We start from the raw sequence: 21,353 nt of genomic DNA, 5'->3' as shown, positions 1-21,353 counted from the left end.
ATGTCGTCACAATGCAGGTGAGCGTGTCCAGGGTAAGGCTGGCATTGATTCTTGCAGGTACAGAAGATGAAGGGGTAGAACTTACAGGACTCAAATGTGTTCACCCACCACGGTCTATTCTCAGTTTTCTAATCAGTAACTTAGTATAGATAGATATGAAAGGCACTACATAACAGAAATAGATAGATAGATGTGAAAGGCACTATATAATAGGTAGGTAGATGGATATGAAAGGCACTATATAGATAGGTAGGTAGATAGATATGAAAGGCACTATATAATAGATAGATTGATAGATGTGAAAGGCACTATATAATTGATAGATGTGAAAGGCACTATATAATAGATGTGAAAGGCACTATATAATAGGTAGATAGATGTGAAAGGCACTATATAATAGATAGATTGATAGATGTGAAAGGCACTATATAATTGATAGATGTGAAAGGCACTATATAATAGATAGATAGATAGATGTGAAAGGCACTATATAATAGATAGATAATAAAGGCACTATACAGTATAATAGATGTGATGGGCACTATATAATAGGTAGATAGATGTGAAAGGCACTATATAATAGGTAGATAATAAAGGCACTATACAGTATAATAGATGTGATAGGCACTATATAATAGGTAGATAATAAAGGCACTATACAGTATAATAGATGTGATAGGCACTATATAATAGATAGATGTGAAAGGCACTATATAATAGATAGATGTGAAAGGCACTATATAATAGGTATGATAGATAGATGTGAAAGGCGCTATATAATAGGTATGATAGATAGATGTGAAAGGCGCTATATAATAGGTATGATAGATGTGAAAGGCACTATATAATAGATAGATAGATAATAAAGGCACTATACAGTATAATAGATGTGATAGGCACTATATAATAGGTAGATAGATGTGAAAGGCACTATATAATAGATAGATTGATAGATGTGAAAGGCACTATATATTAGGCATGATAGATAGATAATAAAGGCACTATACAGTATAATAGATGTGATAGGCACTATATAATAGATAGACAGACAGATAAGCCAGTGGTACAATACACAACTTCTAGTCAGAGGGGATGTCAAACTTCACATCTGCAGATCAATAGTAGATATGGAACTATATGGTAGATAGATATGAAAGGCACTATATAATAGGTACATACACACCATAGTCTAAGCACACACCAGAATGACTAAAAAGAAAGAAGATTTAGGTAGAAAGAAAACTTCTGACTTGACAGTCCCAGTCCCAGTGAGGCGCTATACATGCATATTGCTGTTGGTATACAGGACCCCCGGTCTCATTTCTTGACACACTTGTGCTGAATGATTCATTATCTGAAAGTCCTCAGTGTCGGTGTGTCACACAGAGAGGATGTGAAGCATTGCTCATAATGGCGCTCAGTTTTGTTTTAATCTTCTCCTCCACTCCTCTCATCCTATAATTGAGCCTGTAATCTTAATCAGCTTGTCGATTCGGTGGGCTTCCCTTGAAGTGATGTTACCGGCCCTGCACACCCTAGCAAAGAAAATCAAGCTGGCCATCACAGAGTTAATAGAAGAGTTGATATTTTGGATTCTTCTCCTTTCTTTTGATATCACTAGGACAACAATTTTTTTTACGTTTAAAAAACATAGCTAGAGTACAACCTTTTCTTAATCATGCAGCTACCGAGACCCTCATACACATCTTTGTGTCCTCAGAACTGGACCACTGCAATGCACTTCTCTTCTAGTCGTGCACTGAACAGATTGCCGTATGTTCAGAATTCAGCAGCAAGGGCTCTTTCCCATACTAAATCATGGAGCCATGTTACTCCCGTTGTCTCCCTGTGCAGTATGGTCCTGGTATTCAGATAAGGGTGGGCTCTGTGCTGGGATCTGTAGGATTGCTGGTTCAAATCCTGTTACTTCCAGAAGGAATTCTACTCTGTTGGGTCCGTGAGCAAGGCCTTTAACCAGGGGGCTATGCATAATGGCTGACCCAAAGGTCATGTGAAAAGGCAATACCCCCTCAGGGATTAATAAATTATATCTCTCTATTATAATAAAAAAATTTTGGGACGAGACAAGACTTTTTTTTTTTTTCCTGCGATGAGACGTGATCTTTGGAAGAAAGACAGAGAGACACTTTCACGTCCTGTGACACGAGCAGGTCTCATCATACTTAGAACCTTTGGAAGCAAGTCCCGTGATACACGTGCAGAGCAAGTTAGAGATAATGGAAGTAGGAAAATTGGAAAGTCTCAAGACAGTGAGAGTAAAGATCACTGTAGCGCAAACAAACGGAAATTACAGTCAAACTCAGTTATAGTGAGTTTGACGGGACCGACACTATTTGCTTGTTATAAGCGGAAGTCGCTATAACCAGGAAATGCAAATTGGACAAAAACTAACTCAGTCTATTAAATAGTGATTTATTGAAAAAAATATACATTTAGCCTATAATGAAAACATACATTAAGTACAATATACTATTTTCTAAGAAAGTCCAAAATACTTTTTTTGCTTTAAACCTTGTAATCTACAGTCATGCAGTTTGCCTCTTAAAACACTTAATGCACCCAATGCTTGCTTTTTCACGTCAGTCCCGTGACATAATGGCATCAATCTACTGCAGGCGTTTTCGGCATCAAACAATGTTGGTAAACTGCGTTCAGGTAAATCCAATATGTCAGCTGCGTCTTTGTCAGTGCCACGTGAGAGGTTGTCATCTTCATCGTCGTCTTCTTTTTGAAACAACGCGTTTATGAGTTCGTTTTCAGTAGGAATTCCGCTAGTAAACGATTCGTCATCCACGTGTTGATAGTCGTAATAATTTTCATTATTAATTTCAATATTGTTTTGGCGAACCCTTGTAGATAACGGCAATTCATCCTCTTCTTCTTCAAAAATATCAGATGTTGATTTGTATGTAACGGTCGTCACATCGTTCGAGGCATCAGATAAGAAATTTATTGCATGTTGAAATTTATTTCGCTAGTGGCTCGCAAAAGTCCAGGATGTGGTCAAGTGTTGTTCATAATAACTGAGATTTCACTCGTTATAACAGAGCAAATTTACATGCGAATAGCTGGTACATCTTTCAAAAATAATTTTTTTTCATTATAACCGAGAAATTTGTTATAACCAAGCTTGTTAAAACCGAGTTTGACAGTATTACTCGGTGAAAGAACAGAACAAAGGGTGAGAGGGCAGATCCAAGCAACTACAGGCCAGTAAGCTTAACATGCATCACAGGAAAATTAATGGAAGTAATTATTAAGGAGAAGATTGAGGAACACCTGGCAAGAACAGGAGTTATTAGGAACAGTCAGCATGGGGTCAGAAGATGGAGGTCGTGTTTTATTAACATGCTGGAATTCTATGAGGAGGCAACAAAAGGATACGACCAGAGTGGAGCTCATGATATTATTTATCTGGACATTCAGAAAGCATTTGATAAGGTGCCACATGAGAGGGTGGGCATCAAACTAAAAGAAGTGGGAGTTCAGGGTGTAGGTGGGTGCAGAATTGGCTCAGACACAGGAAGCAGAGGGTGATGGTGTGAGGAACCCAATCAGAATTGGCGTTAAGAGTGGTGACCAGCAGGGGTCAGTGGCAGGGCCGCTGCCATTTTTAATATTTATAAATGATTTAGATAGGAATATAAAGAACTAGCTGGTTAAGTTTGCTGATGATACCAAGATAGGAGGATTAGCAGATAATTTGGAATCCATTATATTATCACAGAAGGACTTGGATAGCAGACAGGCTTGGGCAGATTTGTGGACAATGAAATTTAATGTCAGTAAATGTAATTAGGAAGTAAAAATGTGAGGTTTAAATACACAATGGGCAGTAGGAAAATGGAGAGTACACCTTATGAGAAGGATTTAGGAGTCATAGTGGACTCTAAGCTATCGACTTCCCGACCAGTGTTCAGAAGCCATTAAGAAGGCTAACAGGTTATATAGCGCCTTGATGTGTGGAGTACAAGTCACAGGAGGTTCTGCTCGAGCTTTATAACACACTGGTGAGGCCTCGTCTGGAGTCCTGTGTGCAGTTTTGGTCTCCAGGCTACAAAAAGGACACAGCAGCACTAGAAAAGGTCCAGAGAAGAGCAACAGGGCTGAGTCCAGGGATACAGGGGATGAGTTATAGGGAAAGATTGAAGAAGCTGAGACTTTTAACCATTTCATGTCAGTAAATGTAAAGAATTACACGTACAAAATAAAAATGTGAGGGCAGGATACACAATGGAAGGTCAAATCGAGAGAATGCCTAAAGAGAAGGATTTAGTAGTCGTAGTGGACTCTAAGCTATCAACTGCCAGTCAGTGTTGAGAAGCCATTAAGAAGGCTAACAGAATGTCAGGTTATATAGCGCCTTGATGTGTGGAGTACAAGTCACAGGAGGTTCTGCTCAGGCTTTATAACACACTGGTGAGGCCTCATCTGGAGTCCTGTGCAGTTTTGGTCTCCACGCTACAAGCAGGACATAGCAGCACTAGAGAAGGTCCAGAGAAAAGCGACTAGGCTGATTCCAGGGCTACAGGGGTTGAATTATGAGGAAAGATTAAAAGAGCTGAGCCTTTAAAGGAGATTAAGAGGAGATCTGACTGAAGTGTTTAAAATTATGAAGGGAATTAGTCCAGTGGATCGAGACGGTGACTTTAAAATGAGTTCATCAAGAACACAAGGACACAGTTGGAAACTTGTTAAGGGTAAATTACGCACAAACATTTGGAAGTTTTTCTTTACACAAAGAACGATAGACACTTGGAATAAGCGACCAAGTAGTGTGGTGGACAGTAAGACTTTGGGGACTTTCAAAACTTGACTTGATGTTTTTTTGGAAGAAGTAAGTGGACAGGACTGGCGAGCTTTGTTGGGCTGAATGGCCTGTTCTCGTCCAGAGTGTTCTAATGTTTCTAACAGCGAAACGAGATCGAATAGTGTTTGAGGATGGGAGGAGAAGAGAGACAAGGCAGTAAGACAAAAGGACAGCTGCTGTACAGGCTTTTAAACGTTGGAAGCACCGCGCGACATGCAGATCACACGGCACAGCAGCAGCTGATCGCGCAAAGAGGAGGTAAAAACTATTTGTTTCCCATTGTATCACCGTTTAAGAGGGGGTTTGGGCTCCTTGGGGTATGTTCAGCCCCCCTCTTCACAACGTGAGTGGCAGAGACGTGAAGTGGCTGGCACATATAGCACAGGCCAGAGGGGTTTGGTGAGCGAAGCGAGCAGGGGGTAAGCCCCCTAGTTATTATGAAGAAGATGGATGGATGGAATACTCCACCCAAAAACAATTTCTTTACATGTTACTTACCCCCATGGACTTTGTAGCGATGGCCAAGAAAAAATTTTAATCCCATCAATATCATTTATTACTATTGCATATCTTCTTACAAAGAGAATGTCGCTCAAAGTGCTTTACAAGATGCCACTGAGAATGTTATAAGAAAAGAAATAAGCACTTGGAGTAGTGAGAAAAGCGGTACCATATATACATTTAAAAAATTACTATTAGCATCTTTATCAGCTCTACAAAATCCTAAGCCTAAAAGTGCAACGATTTTATATCACATTTTTTGTCAGGCTTTAAATCGGGCTTATTTTAAAACCTACGCATATATGCTTGGTATCGTTCTTTTCAGAATTTATCAAACTTTAATGTGATGTAATTGTTAGATTTTCAGATTCTTATTCCGTTTTTAAATTATAAACTAAAATATCAAGAACTCGCGTCCCATGAGACGAGACTTTGTGCCAAGAGATTTAACTGGGGCCGGAAAAAAAAGACAAAGAGTAGATGACAAAGACAGCTGCTGTCATCGTCGTCTTCTTCTTCTTTCAGCTGCTCCCATTAGGGGTCACCACAGTGGATCATCATCTTCCATATCTTCCTGTCCTTTCCATCTTGTTCTGTTACACCCATCACCTGTATCTCCTCTCTCACCATATCCATAAACCTTCTCTTAGGCCTTCCTCTCTTCCCCTTACCAGGTAGCTCTATCCTTAGCACCCTTCTCCCAGTATACCCCTCATCTCTCCTATGAACACATCCAAACCAACACAATCTTGCCTCTCTGATTTTGTCTCCCAACCGTCCAACTTGAGCTGACCCTCTAATGTCCTCATTTCTAATCCTATCCATCCTTGTCACACCCAATGGAAATCTTAGCATCTTTAACTCTGCCACCTCCAGCTTTGTCTCCTGCTTTCTGGTCAGTGCCACCATCTCCAACCAATATAACACAGCTGGTCTCACTATCGTCCTGTAGACCTTCTCTTTCACTATTGCTGATACCCGTCTGTCACAAATCACTCCTGACACTCTTCTCCACCCACTCCACCCTGCCTGCATTCTCTTCTTCACTTCTCTTCCACAATCCCCATTACTCTGTACTGTTGATCCCAAGTATTTAACCTCATCCACCTTCGCCAGCTCTACTCCCTGATCCTCACCATTCCACTGACCTCCCTCTCATTAACACACATGTATTCTGTCTTGTTCCTACTGACCTTCATTCCTCTCCTCTCTAGAGCAGATCTCCACTTCTCCAGGGTCTCCTCAACCTGCTCCCTACTATCACTACAGATCACAATGTCATCAGCAAACATCACAGTCCACGGAGACTCCTGTCTAATCTCGTCTGTCAGCCTGTCCATCACCATTGCAAATAAGAAAGGGCTCAGAGTCGATCCCTGAAGTAATCCCACCTCCGTCACTCCTACCGCAGATCTCACCACGGTCGCACTTCTCTCGTACATATCCTGTACAACTCTTACATACTTCTCTGCCACTCCTGACTTCCTCATACAATACCACAACTCCTGTACAGGCTTTTAAATGTTCAAAGTGCCGCTCGAGATGCAGATCACACGGCACGGCAGAAGCAGTAAGCCAGCAGCTGATCGAGCAAAGATGAGGGACACAAACAAAACTGTATGTGTTTCCCATTGTATCACCGTTTAAGAGGGGGTTTCAGAGGAGCGACTGTGTTTCCTTGGGGGTGCGTTCATCCCCCCTCTTCACAACAAAGGGGGAAAGGGGTTGGTGAGCGAAGCCCCCTAGTTGAATTAAAGAAAAAATAAAATCTCTTCATGCTTTGGCTCTTCTGTATCTCCATATCCTTCTGTGTCCCTTGTGGATGAGTGATGACTTGAAAGCCCCAGACCAGAAAATGTGGGTTTGCCAAATCGGTCGTCCCGGTTGCCTTCCAAGTATCTTGAACAGAAATGCAGGCCCCCACAGGTGCGAAGGTAACCCCAGTCTGGCTGCCATTAAACTCCGGTTGTGTCACAGGAGCTGTGTCAGTGTCGTGCTCTGATGCCTCATTCCACTCACCTCGTGATATGGGGTGGAGGGGGTTAAACTGAAAGGGCGGAGCCAGGTGGTGGTGGGTTGTCTTCTCAGTGCTGCATGAAGGAATAACGGGAGGACATGGTTAGCGACAGCGCCCCCTTTTGACGGGGGTGGTACCACATACAGTACCTTAGAGGAACTGTGAGTATAATCCAAGAGACGCACATGCGTTGACACCACCCCCCACCCCCCCCAATTCCACCTCGAGCATTGAGGTGGTCCTCTGGAGCACAAGTGCTTTGTGTCCCTCCGTCCAGGCGGAGCACTTTTGTGTAGCTGGTCCTGGGCCATCGAATGTCCTGCCTCTGTCCCTGCGGACTCACACTTCACTTCCAAACTTTACGATATTACTTTTAGAACGGCATTCTCAGGGTTTCATAAGTATGTTGTTGTTGTTTTTTAAGCTTACAATTTATTATCTTGATTTGTTTCAATTGCTGATTGAGCATGGGAAAGGTGCTATATAAATATTATTATTATTATTTTGATTGCACAATGACCTTGGGTGTCTTGAATGCTACTTAAATGTGTAAATACATCGACTTACTTTAACTTTTTTGGCTGATGCTTTATCCAAAGTGACTTAGAATATTTGAGCCCCCCCTGACCAAGTCCTTTAGTCTGCCTGGGGTCCATCTGTCCAAAAAAATCAACAATGCACCTAAAACTCTCAAAAGTCACCTTAGGTAAAGGAGTCGGCCAAATGTGAATTAATAACAATAACTAAGTGTGACAGTTAGGGACGCAAACTCCTCACTTCAGTCTATGTTATTCTTGAGCAACCGAAAGGCGCTATATAAATAAAATGTACCATTATTTGGGTAGACAGCAGGAAGGCTTTCACTTGGACATTCCTACTTTTTTTTTCCCCCCTTTTCTTTGCAGGCTGTGGCCATTGTCTGTGGTTTCTTGGTGGCCATCCTCCAAGGGGTCATCTGCTTCTTTGCCCATAAAACCCGCAGCAAAATCTGGCGCCACGGCAAGCCCAACATTTACTGGGACAAGCCCCTGTCGCAGCAGCTGGGCGAGGGCCACGACGTCGAGGAGTGGGTGAGTACTGCGGCGCATCCTTGATGTCTTGTCCGAACATACGAGCGACTTGAGACTGCATGACACCGTAATGGGAAAGATTAACAGAAGTGGCAGAAGGGAACACTTGGTACTGTCCAGCAACACACGCCATATATCAAAGGAGAACTGTGTGCTGTGTCTCTGTGGAGAATCCATGGGTACCCGCTGGTCTGACTTTGTGTTGCTCATGGAGTCCCGAATGAGGCACACTGCATTGTGAGGGAGCGTCAGTTACGACACTACAGCCATGTGGCACCATTACCCGAGGGTGATCCAGCTCACAGAATCCTCATTGTTGAGGACCCGAGTGGCTTGACCAGGCCAAGGAGATGCCCATGTAACACCTGGCTGCACCAAATAGGGGGTCATTTCCAGAGGGTGGGACTGGACCGCGTGTCTGCCTGGGTGATTACCAACCAGAATCCTGAGCTATTTTGTCATATGGTAGGTGCGGCAACATGCTGTACCAGTGCATACCCACCGACCTGACCTGACCTGACCTGTAGTTAGACATTTCATGTGTTGTTGGACAGTACCAAAGGAGAAGTGTGTGCTGTGTCTCTGTGGAAAATCTTTGGGTACCGGTGGTCTGACTTTGTGTTGCTCATGGAGTCCTGAATGAGGCAAATGACCTGCATTGTGAGGGAGCATCAGTTACGGCACTACGGCCATGTGGCGCGATTCCCAGAGGGCGATCCAGCTCACAGCACCCTCATTGTTGAGGACCCAAGTGACTGGACCGTGCCAAGGGAATGCCCACATAACAGCTAGCTGTGGATGGGACTGGACCGCATGACTGCATGGGGGGGTTGCCAATCCGGATCCTGTGCTGTTTCGTTGTGTGGTGGGGGCGGCAACATGCTGTACCAGTGCATACCCCCCCCAACTTGACCTGACCTAACCTGTAGTTAGACATTCCATATGATTGCTGGCCGTCACTGTGGCAGATGCCCGCAATACAGCGTAAAGGGTGCAGTCGCTGTTGGTGAACCACTTCAAATAAGTCCTCGGGCCTCCTAAGTGTACCCAGTGATTGGCTGGCATGCTTTTCAGTGCCTATTCCTGCCTTGCACATGATGCTGCTGGGATAGGCAGCAGCTCCCTTTAAGATTAAACTGAAAAAAGAGGGCTAGAAAAGGTGCAGATCGATAGAACATCTTCAAGTCCACTGAGGGTCAAGGGGGTCTGGCCCTCATCCACTCATGCTGTGAATGTCGTCCAGTCATTGCATAATTTGAGATTTTGTTTTATGAACACAATGCATAAGTCAGGATTTCTCTCTTCCTTTTTGAAGTACAGGCGTGTGAAAAAGTAAGTATACCCCATGGAGATTGATGATTTTTTTTCCCCAACATATTCTGTAGTACTGGGGTGTTGTGCCATGTTAGCCATTAAGAATGTAGTGAGGAGTCAAGCAGAGTGACATCTTATATTGGTGAACTTAAGAGATTACAACATGCAATCTTAACAAGGCAACTCAGGCCCCTTCTTCATGCAAGACCTCAAAAGCGTTCATATTGTAATCTTTTTATTTAGCCAATAAAAGGCAGTGGTGGGCCGTCAGGGCCTGCAAGGCCTTCTCTGCTGGCCTAAAAAATATCTGAATCACAGACTGATGTTAATTATATTTTGTCCATGAATGCTTATTAAATAATTCCAAATAGTCTGTCCGCTTCCTTTCATAGCTTTTCCGATGGTTGTGCTGCTTCCAGACATGTATTTTCATATTAAAGCATTTAACCAATCACATTTCAGCCATCATTTGTTGCCAGGCAGAGTCAAAGTCAAAGAAGTCTGCCAGGAGGCATTCACAATCCGTTCTGCAGGCCCTCTAACACAAAGTAAATGTCGATTAAACTGTTGCTTCAACCAATCAGATTTTGAGTTAGTGTCAAATTAGAATCGGGAGTTCCAGATGAGGTGTCAATGATCAGAACATCCTTATGGAGTCTACTGGTGGACCTGACTGTCCTTTTTAAAGTGCAGGTGTTTGTGGGTTTAGTGTCTTACGGTGCTATTGATGTGTGTGGTGTCATCGTGCCAAGATCTAAAGAGCTCTCAAAGATCCTCAGGAAGAAGGTTGTGGATGCTTAGGAGTCTGTCAAGGGTTTAACAAAGATCAGAATCATTTCAGTGTAAGGAGACTCATCAATGTGTGGTCTAGGAGTGAATGTTAAAAGAGTCAACACCTTCAAGCATGATGGGTGACTACGGTTGGTTCTTGCAAAGAGAGACGGATGTGCAGTACAAGCGCAAAAGTGAGTGCCTCCAACATTTCTGGACACGCTGACCTCACTTTTCTATTGAGGTAAATTGACATAAATAAACTTTAACCTGTCTCTGGTATCGTCTTCTGGTTTGTTTTCAGAATAAACACATCAAAACAATTTTGGTGGGACAGAGTCCAAACTCCAGATATCGTGTTGATATATCGATATTCATGCATTTATCTCTAGTAGGATTGACTACTGCAATGCGGTGTTCACTGGATGTTCAAACTGTTCTTTATACAGCCTCCAGTTAATCCAAAATGCTGCTGGAAGAATTTTTACAAGAACAAAAAAATACGAACACATAACTTCAGTTCTTAAATCCTTACACTGCCTCCCGGTTAAGTTTAGTGCAGATTTCAAAATCCTCCTTTTAACATATAAAGCCTTAAATGGCTGAGGTCCGGCTTACTTGTCTGAACTTATCATGACTTACAAACCTGAGCGCACATTAAGATCTCAAGATGCCAGTCTGCTTATGATTCCAAGAATTAATAAAGTAACAGTTGAAGGTTGAGCTTTTAGTTACAGGACCCCTAAACTGTGGAGTGGTCTGCCTGCTTCTATAAGAGATGCCCCTTCGGTCTCAGCTTTTAAATCCCGGCTGAAGAGTCACGACTTCAGTTTAGCACACCCTGACTAGAGCTGCTGATTAACTGTACAGACTGCATCTCTGTTGTTAGTCATTAGCACTAAAACATAAGTAACATGATCGTTATAATTTGTTACTAACATTCACCCTATTCTGTTTCTCTTCTCGGTACTCAAATGTGGCACTTGGTGCCACGGCCCACCTGCCAAGTTGTTTTGCCTGCCTAAGGTAAACTCATCCCTGATGGAGGATCGCAGGAATCGTGGGAAAGAGGGGTCCTTTCATCGGATTGGCGCTATTTCAGCTGTGGTATAGCCAAATGTGGGAGGCAGCTTGATGGCTGAGGTCTCCAGGACTCTAAACAAATCCAAATCATATTATGTGATATCATCCATCCATCCATCCATCCATTTTCCAACCCGCTGAATCCGAACACAGGGTCATGGGGGTCTGCTGGAGCCAATCCCAGCCAACACAGGGCACAAGGCAGGAACCAATCCCGGGCAGGGTGCCAACCCACCGCAGTTATGTGATATCATCTACTGTTAAATTCTGCTCCCCGTACTTGTAATATTTTTATTTTTATACTGTATTGAGGATTACTTCTGTTCTGTGTATTGTATTGACCCCCTTCTTTTTGACACCCACTGCACGCCCAACCTACCTGGAAAGGAGTCTCTCTTTGAACTGCCTTTCCAATGGTTTCTTCCTTGTCTTCTTAGAGAGTCAAGGCTAGGGGGGCTGTCATGAGGCAGGGCCTGTTAAAGCCCATTGTGGCACTTCTTGTGTGATTTTGGGGTATACAAAAATAAATTGTATTGTATTTGACCGAGCTCTCCTTCTAATTTGCTCCCCACAATTCTGTGCTGTAATGCACTACACTCCATCACTCCATTGTGCAGATCCTGCCGACTACGCCAAGTGTATGGTTTCTCACCCTGAGCCGTCTCGGTTTGCAGACTTGTGCTGTGGTAACTGCCAGTGGCTGTCCGCAAACCTGCAACATTTACATTACACCAGCCTTCACAAATAGACTCTAATAATAAAGTATCTATCTATCTATCTATCTATCTATCTATCTATCTATCTATCTATCTATCTATCTATCTATCTATCTATCTATCTATCTATCTATCTATCTATCTATCTATCTATCTATCTATCTATCTATCTATCTATCTATCTATCTATCTATCTATCTATCTATCTATCTATCTATCTATCTATCTATCTATCTATCTATCTATCTATCTATCTATCTATCTATCTATCTATCTAATCAAACCTGAGCTAAGACAAAAATCGTGGCCTTAGCCAAGGGAATGCTGTAAAAAGCTAGTCCACCCCTACATTTCTCACCACTTCGGACCCATCAAATTAGAATCGGGAGTTCCAGATGAGGTGTCAATGATCAGAACATCCTTATGGAGTCTACTGGTGGACCTGACTGTCCTTTTTAAAGTGCAGGTGTTTGTGGGTTTAGTGTCTTACGGTGCTATTGATGTGTGTGGTGTCATCGTGCCAAGATCTAAAGAGCTCTCAAAGATCCTCAGGAAGAAGGTTGTGGATGCTTAGGAGTCTGTCAAGGGTTTAACAAAGATCAGAATCATTTCAGTGTAAGGAGACTCATCAATGTGTGGTCTAGGAGTGAATGTTAAAAGAGTCAACACCTTCAAGCATGATGGGTGACTACGGTTGGTTCTTGCAAAGAGAGACGGATGTGCAGTACAAGCGCAAAAGTGAATGCCTCCAACATTTCTGGACACGCTGACCTCACTTTTCTATTGAGGTAAATTGACATAAATAAACTTTAACGTGTCTCTGGTATCGTCTTCTGGTTTGTTTTCAGAATAAACACATCAAAACAATTTTGGTGGGACAGAGTCCAAACTCCAGATATCGTGTTGATATATTGATATTCATGCATTTATCTCTAGTAGAATTGACTACTGCAATGCGGTGTTCACTGGATGTTCAAACTGTTCTTTATACAGCCTCCAGTTAATCCAAAATGCTGCTGGAAGAATTTTTACAAGAACAAAAAAATACGAACACATAACTTCAGTTCTTAAATCCTTACACTGCCTCCCGGTTAAGTTTAGTGCAGATTTCAAAATCCTCCTTTTAACATATAAAGCCTTAAATGGCCGAGGTCCGGCTTACTTGTCTGAACTTATCATGACTTACAAACCTGAGCGCACATTAAGATCTCAAGATGCCAGTCTGCTTATGATTCCAAGAATTAATAAAGTAACAGTTGAAGGTTGAGCTTTTAGTTACAGGACCCCTAAACTGTGGAGTGGTCTGCCTGCTTCTATAAGAGATGCCCCTTCGGTCTCAGCTTTTAAATCCCGGCTGAAGAGTCACGACTTCAGTTTAGCACACCCTGACTAGAGCTGCTGATTAACTGTACAGACTGCATCTCTGTTGTTAGTCATTAGCACTAAAACATAAGTAACATGATCGTTATAATTTGTTACTAACATTCACCCTATTCTGTTTCTCTTCTCGGTACTCAAATGTGGCACTTGGTGCCACGGCCCACCTGCCAAGTTGTTTTGCCTGCCTAAGGTAAACTCATCCCTGATGGAGGATCGCAGGAATCGTGGGAAAGAGGGGTCCTTTCATCGGATTGGCGCTATTTCAGCTGTGGTATAGCCAAATGTGGGAGGCAGCTTGATGGCTGAGGTCTCCAGGACTCTAAACAAATCCAAATCATATTATGGGATATCATCTACTGTTAAATTCTACTCCGTACTTCTAAAATTTTTATTTTTATACTGTATTGAGGATTTGTTCTGTGTATTGTACAATACAAAAAATAAATTGTATTGTATATTCAAAAGTGTGAAAACGTCAATGATTTCAAAAGCCTGACATGCCACCTTAATTCCGATTTCATATATGAAATTAGTGTAAAAATCTTAATAAAGAGTTGCTCTGAAGTTCCCAGTAGCAAACAAAAAATATTTTTTTTGTAGACCAGTGTAATTAATCACCGAGCCATCATTAAAAAGTGCATCGCCGTGACAGAAATAGTTTTACACCTCAAAAGTGATGAATGTCATATACAGACTGTGCCTTAGAGGGCCAATGCTGCGTATTTGCACTGAAGAACATCTTTGCTTTTTTTTTTTTTTGTTTGTCAGTTTATATCAGCTACCTTTGGTCATTTCTGAGTTTAAATAAGACAGTCAGGTCCACCTGAGGAGTTTCTAATTATCGCCTCCTAACCCGTAACTCCTGGATCTAATTTAGTGGATTTGAAGTGGTGATGGATTTGTGGAGGGTTCTTTTTCCAGGTGACAAATCTTCATTTTCAATTATAAGAATGGATCCTCCAGGTCAATCTGATGTGTCGTATGTTCCACTTGATCACCTTCACTTCTAGCCACTTGTTTCCATGTCATATACTGACTTTTTCACAGGACTGTATGCTAATTCTCTTCTCATTCTTGTTAAAGTTCCAGAGAGGACACGGAAAGATTATCATGTGATATTTCTTTTTTTTTTTTCACAGTCATTTAATAATTATATTAATAACTAGGAGGCCCCAAGTATCTCGGGGTCTTGCTCACGAGTGAGGGAAGAATGGAGCATGAGATTGACAGGCAGATCAGTGTGGCATCCGCAGTAATGAGTACTCTGCATCGGTCTGTCGTGGTGAAAAAGGAGCTGAGACGTAAAGCAAAGCTCTCAATTTACCAGTCTATCTACGTTCCTACCCTCACCTATGGTCATGAGCTATGGGTAGTGACTGAAAGAACGAGATCGCGAATACAAGCGGCTGAAATGAGTTTCCTCTGCAGGGTGTCTGGGCTGTCCCTTAAAGACAGTGTGAGAAGCTCAGTCATCCGGGAGGGGCTCAGAGTAGAGCCGCTGCTCCTCCGCATCGAGAGGAGTCGGATGAGGTGGCTCGGGCATCTGATCAGGATGCCTCCTGGATGCCTCCCTGGTGAGGTGTTCCAGGCACGTCCAACCGGGATGAGGCCCCGGGGAAGACCCAGGACACGCTGGAGGGACTATGTCTCTCAGCTGGCCTGGGAACGTCTTGGGATTCCCCCGGAAGAGCTAGAAGTGGCCGGGGAGAGGGAAGTCTGGGCATCTCTGCTCAAGCTGCTGCCCCCGCGACCCGACCTCAGATAAGCGGAAGAGGATGGATGGATGGATGGACTAGGAGGTTCACCCCCTGCTTGCCAACCCCCCCAGGCCTGCGCTATGCGCCAGCCACTTCACGTCTCTGCCGCTCACGTTGTGAAGAGGGGGGCTGAGCGCACCCCAAGGAGATGTGGTCGCTCCTCCAAAACCCCATCTTAAATGGTGATACAATGGGAAACAAATAATTTTTTTTTTTTAACCTCCTCTTTGCTCGATCAGCTGCTGGCTTGCTGCTGCTGCCATGCCGCGTGATATGCAACTCGGTGCGGCGCTTCGAACATTTAAAAGCCTGTACAGCAGCTGTCCTACTCTTTGGCTTTTATTTCCGGCCCTGGGCCTGGTTAAATCTCTTGGCACAAAGTCTCGTCTCACGGGATGCGGGTTCTTGATATTTTTTAGTTTAGAATTTAAAAACGGAAGAAGAATCTGAAAATCTAACAACATCACATTAAAGTTTGATAAATTCTGAAAAGAATGATACCAAACATATACTGTATATGTAGGTTTTAAAATACGCCTGATTTAAAACGTGACATAAAATCGTTGCACTTTTAGGTTTAGGATTTTATATATATATATTATAATTTATATTTGCTTAAACACACTGAGAAGTCTGTGCTCTTGTCATGCTGTTATAAATTGTGCCCGAGGTTTATTTTATTAACTAGGCTCACCCGCCTTTTAAGACGACCATCTTTTATCCTTAATTTGTGTGCGCTCCATGTGTACATCAGGCATGTAAGTGTAGGGAATGAGAACATCAAAGTGCCCATTCATAACATCTCCCGAAAAACAAACGTTTTTTATCCCCTCGAGTGCCTGTCCAAAGTCGTACAATGTCAGCCCAAATCTGTACCGCTAAAGATGGAGTTTCATGCACTAAATAAGCTATAGATGAGAATAAGCAAGCGCCATCTCCCCTGATATTTACTACGCGGTGAGGCATTTGTACTCCATCAACATTAATTATTTCCAGAGACATAATTTTGTCTATTTTTCCAACGCATTGCGCACAAAAGCAAGGGAACGATGGGAGCACCAGAACTCTGCTCACATCGCGTCGCTTCGTACCACAAACCGCAAGTAGTAATTCTGTGATAAGTGGAATACCGCTACGCTTTGCACTCACGGGACGGAAGGACAATCCCGACCGCTTTTATATAGTAGATGTATCGCACAGTCTGGAGTAGAAAATCATCTTTTACCTGGAAAAATGAAACTACAAATCCCATTGTGCATTGCAAAATGGACGGGGCGTGCGTGGAACTCACGGGACGGAAGGACAATCTCGACCGCATTTATATATCTTATTAATTGTTTATAAGCATAGCATGATGGCTGAACTCACTCTGCTGAGAGACGTTCACGTAAATTAGTGTTCTTGCTTGATGCAATAATAACTGGTTAAGCAGCAGCACATTAATACAATATAATTTATTTTTGTAAGGCCCAAAATGCCACAAGAAGTGCCGCAATGGGCTTTAACAGGCCCTGCCTCTTGACAGCCCCCCAGCCTTGACTCTCTAAGAAGACAAGAAGAAACTCTCCCCAAAAAAAAACCCTTGTAGGGAAAAAAATGGAAGAAACTTTGGGAAAAGCAGTTCAAAGAGAGACCCCTTTCAAGGTAGGTTGGGCGTGCAGTGGGTGTCAAAAAGAAAGGGGGTCAATACAATACAATACACAGACCACAAGTAATGCTCAATACAATACAATAGTGTAATAAAAATATTACAAGTACAGAGCACAATTCAACAGTAGATGATATCCGCCATCAAACTGCCTCCCCCTATTGGCCATTCCACAGCTGAAATAGCGCCAATTCAATGGAAGGACCCCTCTTTCCCACGATTCCTGCGATCCTCCATCAGAGATGACTTTTCCTTAGGCAGGCAAAACAACTTGGCAGGTGGGCTGTGGCACCAAGTGCCACATTTGAGTACCGAGAAGAAAAACGGAATAGGTGAGGGTGAGTAACAAATTCTAACTATCATGTTACTTATGTTTTAGTGTTAATGACTGACAACAGAGATGCAGTCTGCACAGTTGATCAGCAGCTCTAGTCAGGGTGTGCTAAACTGAAGTCGTGACTCTTTAGCCGGGATTTAAAAGCTGAGACTGAAGGGGCATCTCTTATAGTAGCAAGCAGACCAGTCCACAGTTTAGGAGTCCTGTAACTAAAAGCTCGACCTCCCACTGTTATTTTATTAATCCTTGGAATTATAAGCAGACCGGCATCTTGAGATCTTAATGTGCGCTCAGGTTTGTAAGTCATGATAAGTTCAGACAAGTAAGCCGGACCTCGACCATTTAATGCTTTATATGTTAAAAGAAGGATTTTGAAATCTGCCCTAAACTTAACCAGGAGCCAGTTTAAGGATTTAAGAACTGGAGTTGTGTTCGTATTTTCTTGTTCTTGTAATCATTTTGGATTAACTGGAGGCTGTATAAAGAACAGTTTGAACATCCAGTGAACACCGCATTGCAGTAGTCAATCCTACTAGAAATAAATGCATGAATTACTTTCTCAGAATCCTGTTTATTTCGAAAGCGCCTTAATGAGCGGGTGCCAACAGGGGTCAAGGACTTTTAAAGAGAATGGCTTATTGCTGGAAGGGGTGGGAGAAGTGAAGGAATAGGAGACACTGGAGAACAGAAGTTGAGAAGCCATCGATCACTCATCAGTGGGAGAAGTGTTCGTGATGGAGGGAGAGGGGCTGCATTGGCTCTGTTGATTTAAGTAGGAGAGCACAGAGGGTCCGTGTTGTGATCAGATCTGCTGAGATCTTCAGTGATTAGATGAGCGAGAGGGATCACAGGAGGGCCCAAAGTGTAGTGTTTTTGTTGTGTTTGTCAATTGATAACTGCATTATGAGATCTCCTCAGCCTCATTCTGCACAAAAGTCATTTGATTTATCACATCTGCTTAACTTCAACAGAGCGTGCCTAGTGACATTTTATTATGTGCTCATTTCTTGAATTGGCTTTTCTTTATTGTGGCACATTGGCTGCTGTGGCCTGCAGGAAGTGACTTTTAACAGTTAAAGGTTAAACAGTTAAAGCCATGGCCGGGGTGTGTAGATTGCGCTGATCCTGAAATAAATCTGCCCGGCTTTGCTAGGGAGTGTTTGCTTACGATACTGGTGAGTTTCAGTCTTGTTACTCATTAATGCAAGCGGCTGATAGCACGCAGTTTCTGTGACTGTTTACAACAGAAGGCGTTTCAGTCAGAGCCAGGCTGCCATCCGCTGAATGTTTCTGTGATTGTGAGTGTAATCAGATGATTTACAGCTCCTGCTCCAGTGAAATGAGAAACAAGAGACCATTTGTTCTGATTCTGTGTTTTGACGTATTTCTTTGGGTATTTTGCATAGGGAAAGGTGACTCTAGTTAACTATGTAATGCTTAGCCACCGGGCAGTGCCATATCCCAAGGGGGGCATTTAGAGAAGGTGGATGTCCCACGAGTGGTGAGGCATTGTTTTAATCTCAATGTGACGGTCACACCCCAGTATCAATTATCCCTGACTGGATGGCTTGGAGATGGGAATTTCCTGATGGAGAGGGGTGCAAGGAACATATATGGTGTACCCCATAGGGCAGGGGTTACTCACTCAAAGTCCTGGAGGGCTGCAGTGGCACCAGATTTTTGTTCCAACCCGTCTTCTAATTCAAAGGCATCCCATGTCATTTATGAAACTTGGGAGTTTAACTACAGTTAAGGACGGAATGATTACATTAGATTAGATAAACTTTATTAATCCCAAGGGGAAATTCACATTCATACATCAAAAAAAAAAGAAGGATAGAGACTCACAGGACAAATAAAGGAGCCAGTCAATCAATATATTGATAAATAAATAACAAGCATTGAATTGCCTGATAGCAGTGGGCAGAGAAGACCCCCAGAGGTACTTTTAGCGCACTTTGCTTTAATGAGACTGTGACTAAAAGTGCACCAAGAGAGAGCGCGCCCCCTGAAGGGGATGGAGGGGATTTTTCATGATGGCATCCAATTTTGCCACCCTCCTCTTTTTCCGCCACAGCTTCCAGAGGTCGCCCTCTGATAAGTCTGTTCAGGTATTGTGTGTCTTTTCAGCTCAAGTTGCTTCTCCAGGAGACCACAGTGTAGATCACCACACTGGCTACTATGGGCTGGTAGGACATCTCCAGTAGTTTGTTGGACACCTCACAAGACCTGAGTCTCCACAGCAAGTCCAGTCTGCTCTGGTCCTACGTGTCCGGTGCCCCTGAGTTGTCAGACAAGTCCAGGACCCCCAGGCAGCTCTGCACCACCTTCACGTTCTCCCCCTGGAGTCCTAGGCAATGCCAGAAATCCAGCTTCAGCTCTTCTGTCTTGCTGATTTATCAGCCCCCCCATTAGAGTTGCCCAGTATACCAGTACTGATAAAGTGCCAAAAAAACCCAAAGTTTTAAAATAGTATGATACCAGCATTTCGGGATTTTTCAGTAACCGTAAATTCTCCCACCTACCACGTCTGTCGATGCTCCCTATTGCAGTTGAGGGTAGAATCGTCCATTTGTAGATTTGTAGTTTTCATGGAACCAGAGAAAAGTCTTTGATGTGATTGAATCTTCACACGGCCCTCCCGCCTTGCTTCATCGTGATCTGGACTTCATGGGGGGACCCGCCCTTATTGGTACATCGTGAACTGAACTTTATGGGGGGACACGGACTTATTGCTTCATCGTGATCTGGACTTCATGGGTGGACCCATCCTTATTGCTTCATCGTGATCTGGACTTCATGGGGGGACCCGCCCTTTTTGCTACATCATGATCTGGACTTCATGGGGGGACCCGCCCTTTTTGCTCCATCGTGATCTGGACTTCATGGGGGACCCGCCCTTACTGGTACATCGTGATCTGGACTTCATGGGGGGACCCGCCCTTTTTGCTACATCATGATCTGGATTTCATGGAGGGATCTGCCCTTATTGCTTCATCATGAGCTGGACTTCATGGGAGGACACGGCCTTATTGCTACATTGTGATCTGGACTTCATTGGGGGACCCGCACTTTTTGCTACATCGTGAGCTGGACTTCATGGGGGGACACTGCCTTATTGCTCCATCGTGATCTGGACTTTATTGGGGGATCCACCCTTTTTGCTACATCATGATCTGGACTTCATGGGGGGACCCGTCCTTTTTGCTACATCGTGATCTGAAATTCATGGGGGGACCCACCCTTTTTGCTACATCATGATCTGGACTTCATATGGGGACCCGCCCTTATTGCTTCATCGTGATCTGGACTTCATGATTGGCAAGCAATCGTGTGGCACACGTCAGGTTTTCTTTTCGTTCCGCCCAACCCTTCCCTCGACGCTCACTATTTTGTTTTCTATTATTTCATTAAACAAAACGACGCACCTCGACGTGATTAGAACTTCATATAATTCAAAGCCATCCCATGCCAATTATGAATCTTGGAATTTAACTACAGTTAAGGATGAAAAGATTACATTAGATTAGATAAACCTTAATAATCCATTGATTGTAATGTAAGCAGAACTTCATGGGGGGACACCCATTACGTCAAGGCCAGGGCCATCTTAACAGCATTATAGGCCCCCTGGGCATAGCAATACACTGGGGCTCCTACCTACACATCCACTCAGCAAGTGACAACATACATAGATTAGTATAGGGCCCCTGGGCAACTGCCCACCGTGCCCATGTGTTAAGATGGCCCTGGTCGAGGCTGTCAGGACTGCACGGCTATCAAGAAGGAAGCGATGCGCAGTGTGGAATGATGGTGCAACGTTTCAGGGAGACATGTAGTTGTGTGGCAGAGTAGTAAGACGGCAGGTTTTGGACTTAATAATAATAATTCATTATGTTTAAATAGCTCTTTTCTCAATAGTCAAAGC

At 43.3% G+C, this 21,353-nt stretch overlaps 1 protein-coding gene across 1 annotated transcript in view; it reads left to right on the top strand.

Moving 5' to 3' along the window:
• LOC114662872 (uncharacterized) overlaps nt 1-21,353 on the top strand; it is a 139,165-nt gene that overhangs the window by 87,420 nt on the left and 30,392 nt on the right. The window contains exon 9 of the mRNA XM_051935431.1: nt 8,255-8,419. Coding sequence (XP_051791391.1) covers nt 8,255-8,419 — 165 coding nt within the window. The remainder of the gene's footprint in view (nt 1-8,254; nt 8,420-21,353) is intronic.

Source organism: Erpetoichthys calabaricus, chromosome 12 (assembly GCF_900747795.2).
Source record: "Erpetoichthys calabaricus chromosome 12, fErpCal1.3, whole genome shotgun sequence".
In the NCBI taxonomy this organism is placed as follows: Eukaryota; Metazoa; Chordata; class Cladistia; order Polypteriformes; family Polypteridae; genus Erpetoichthys; species Erpetoichthys calabaricus.
This window is presented reverse-complemented; position numbering and strand designations above follow the sequence as displayed.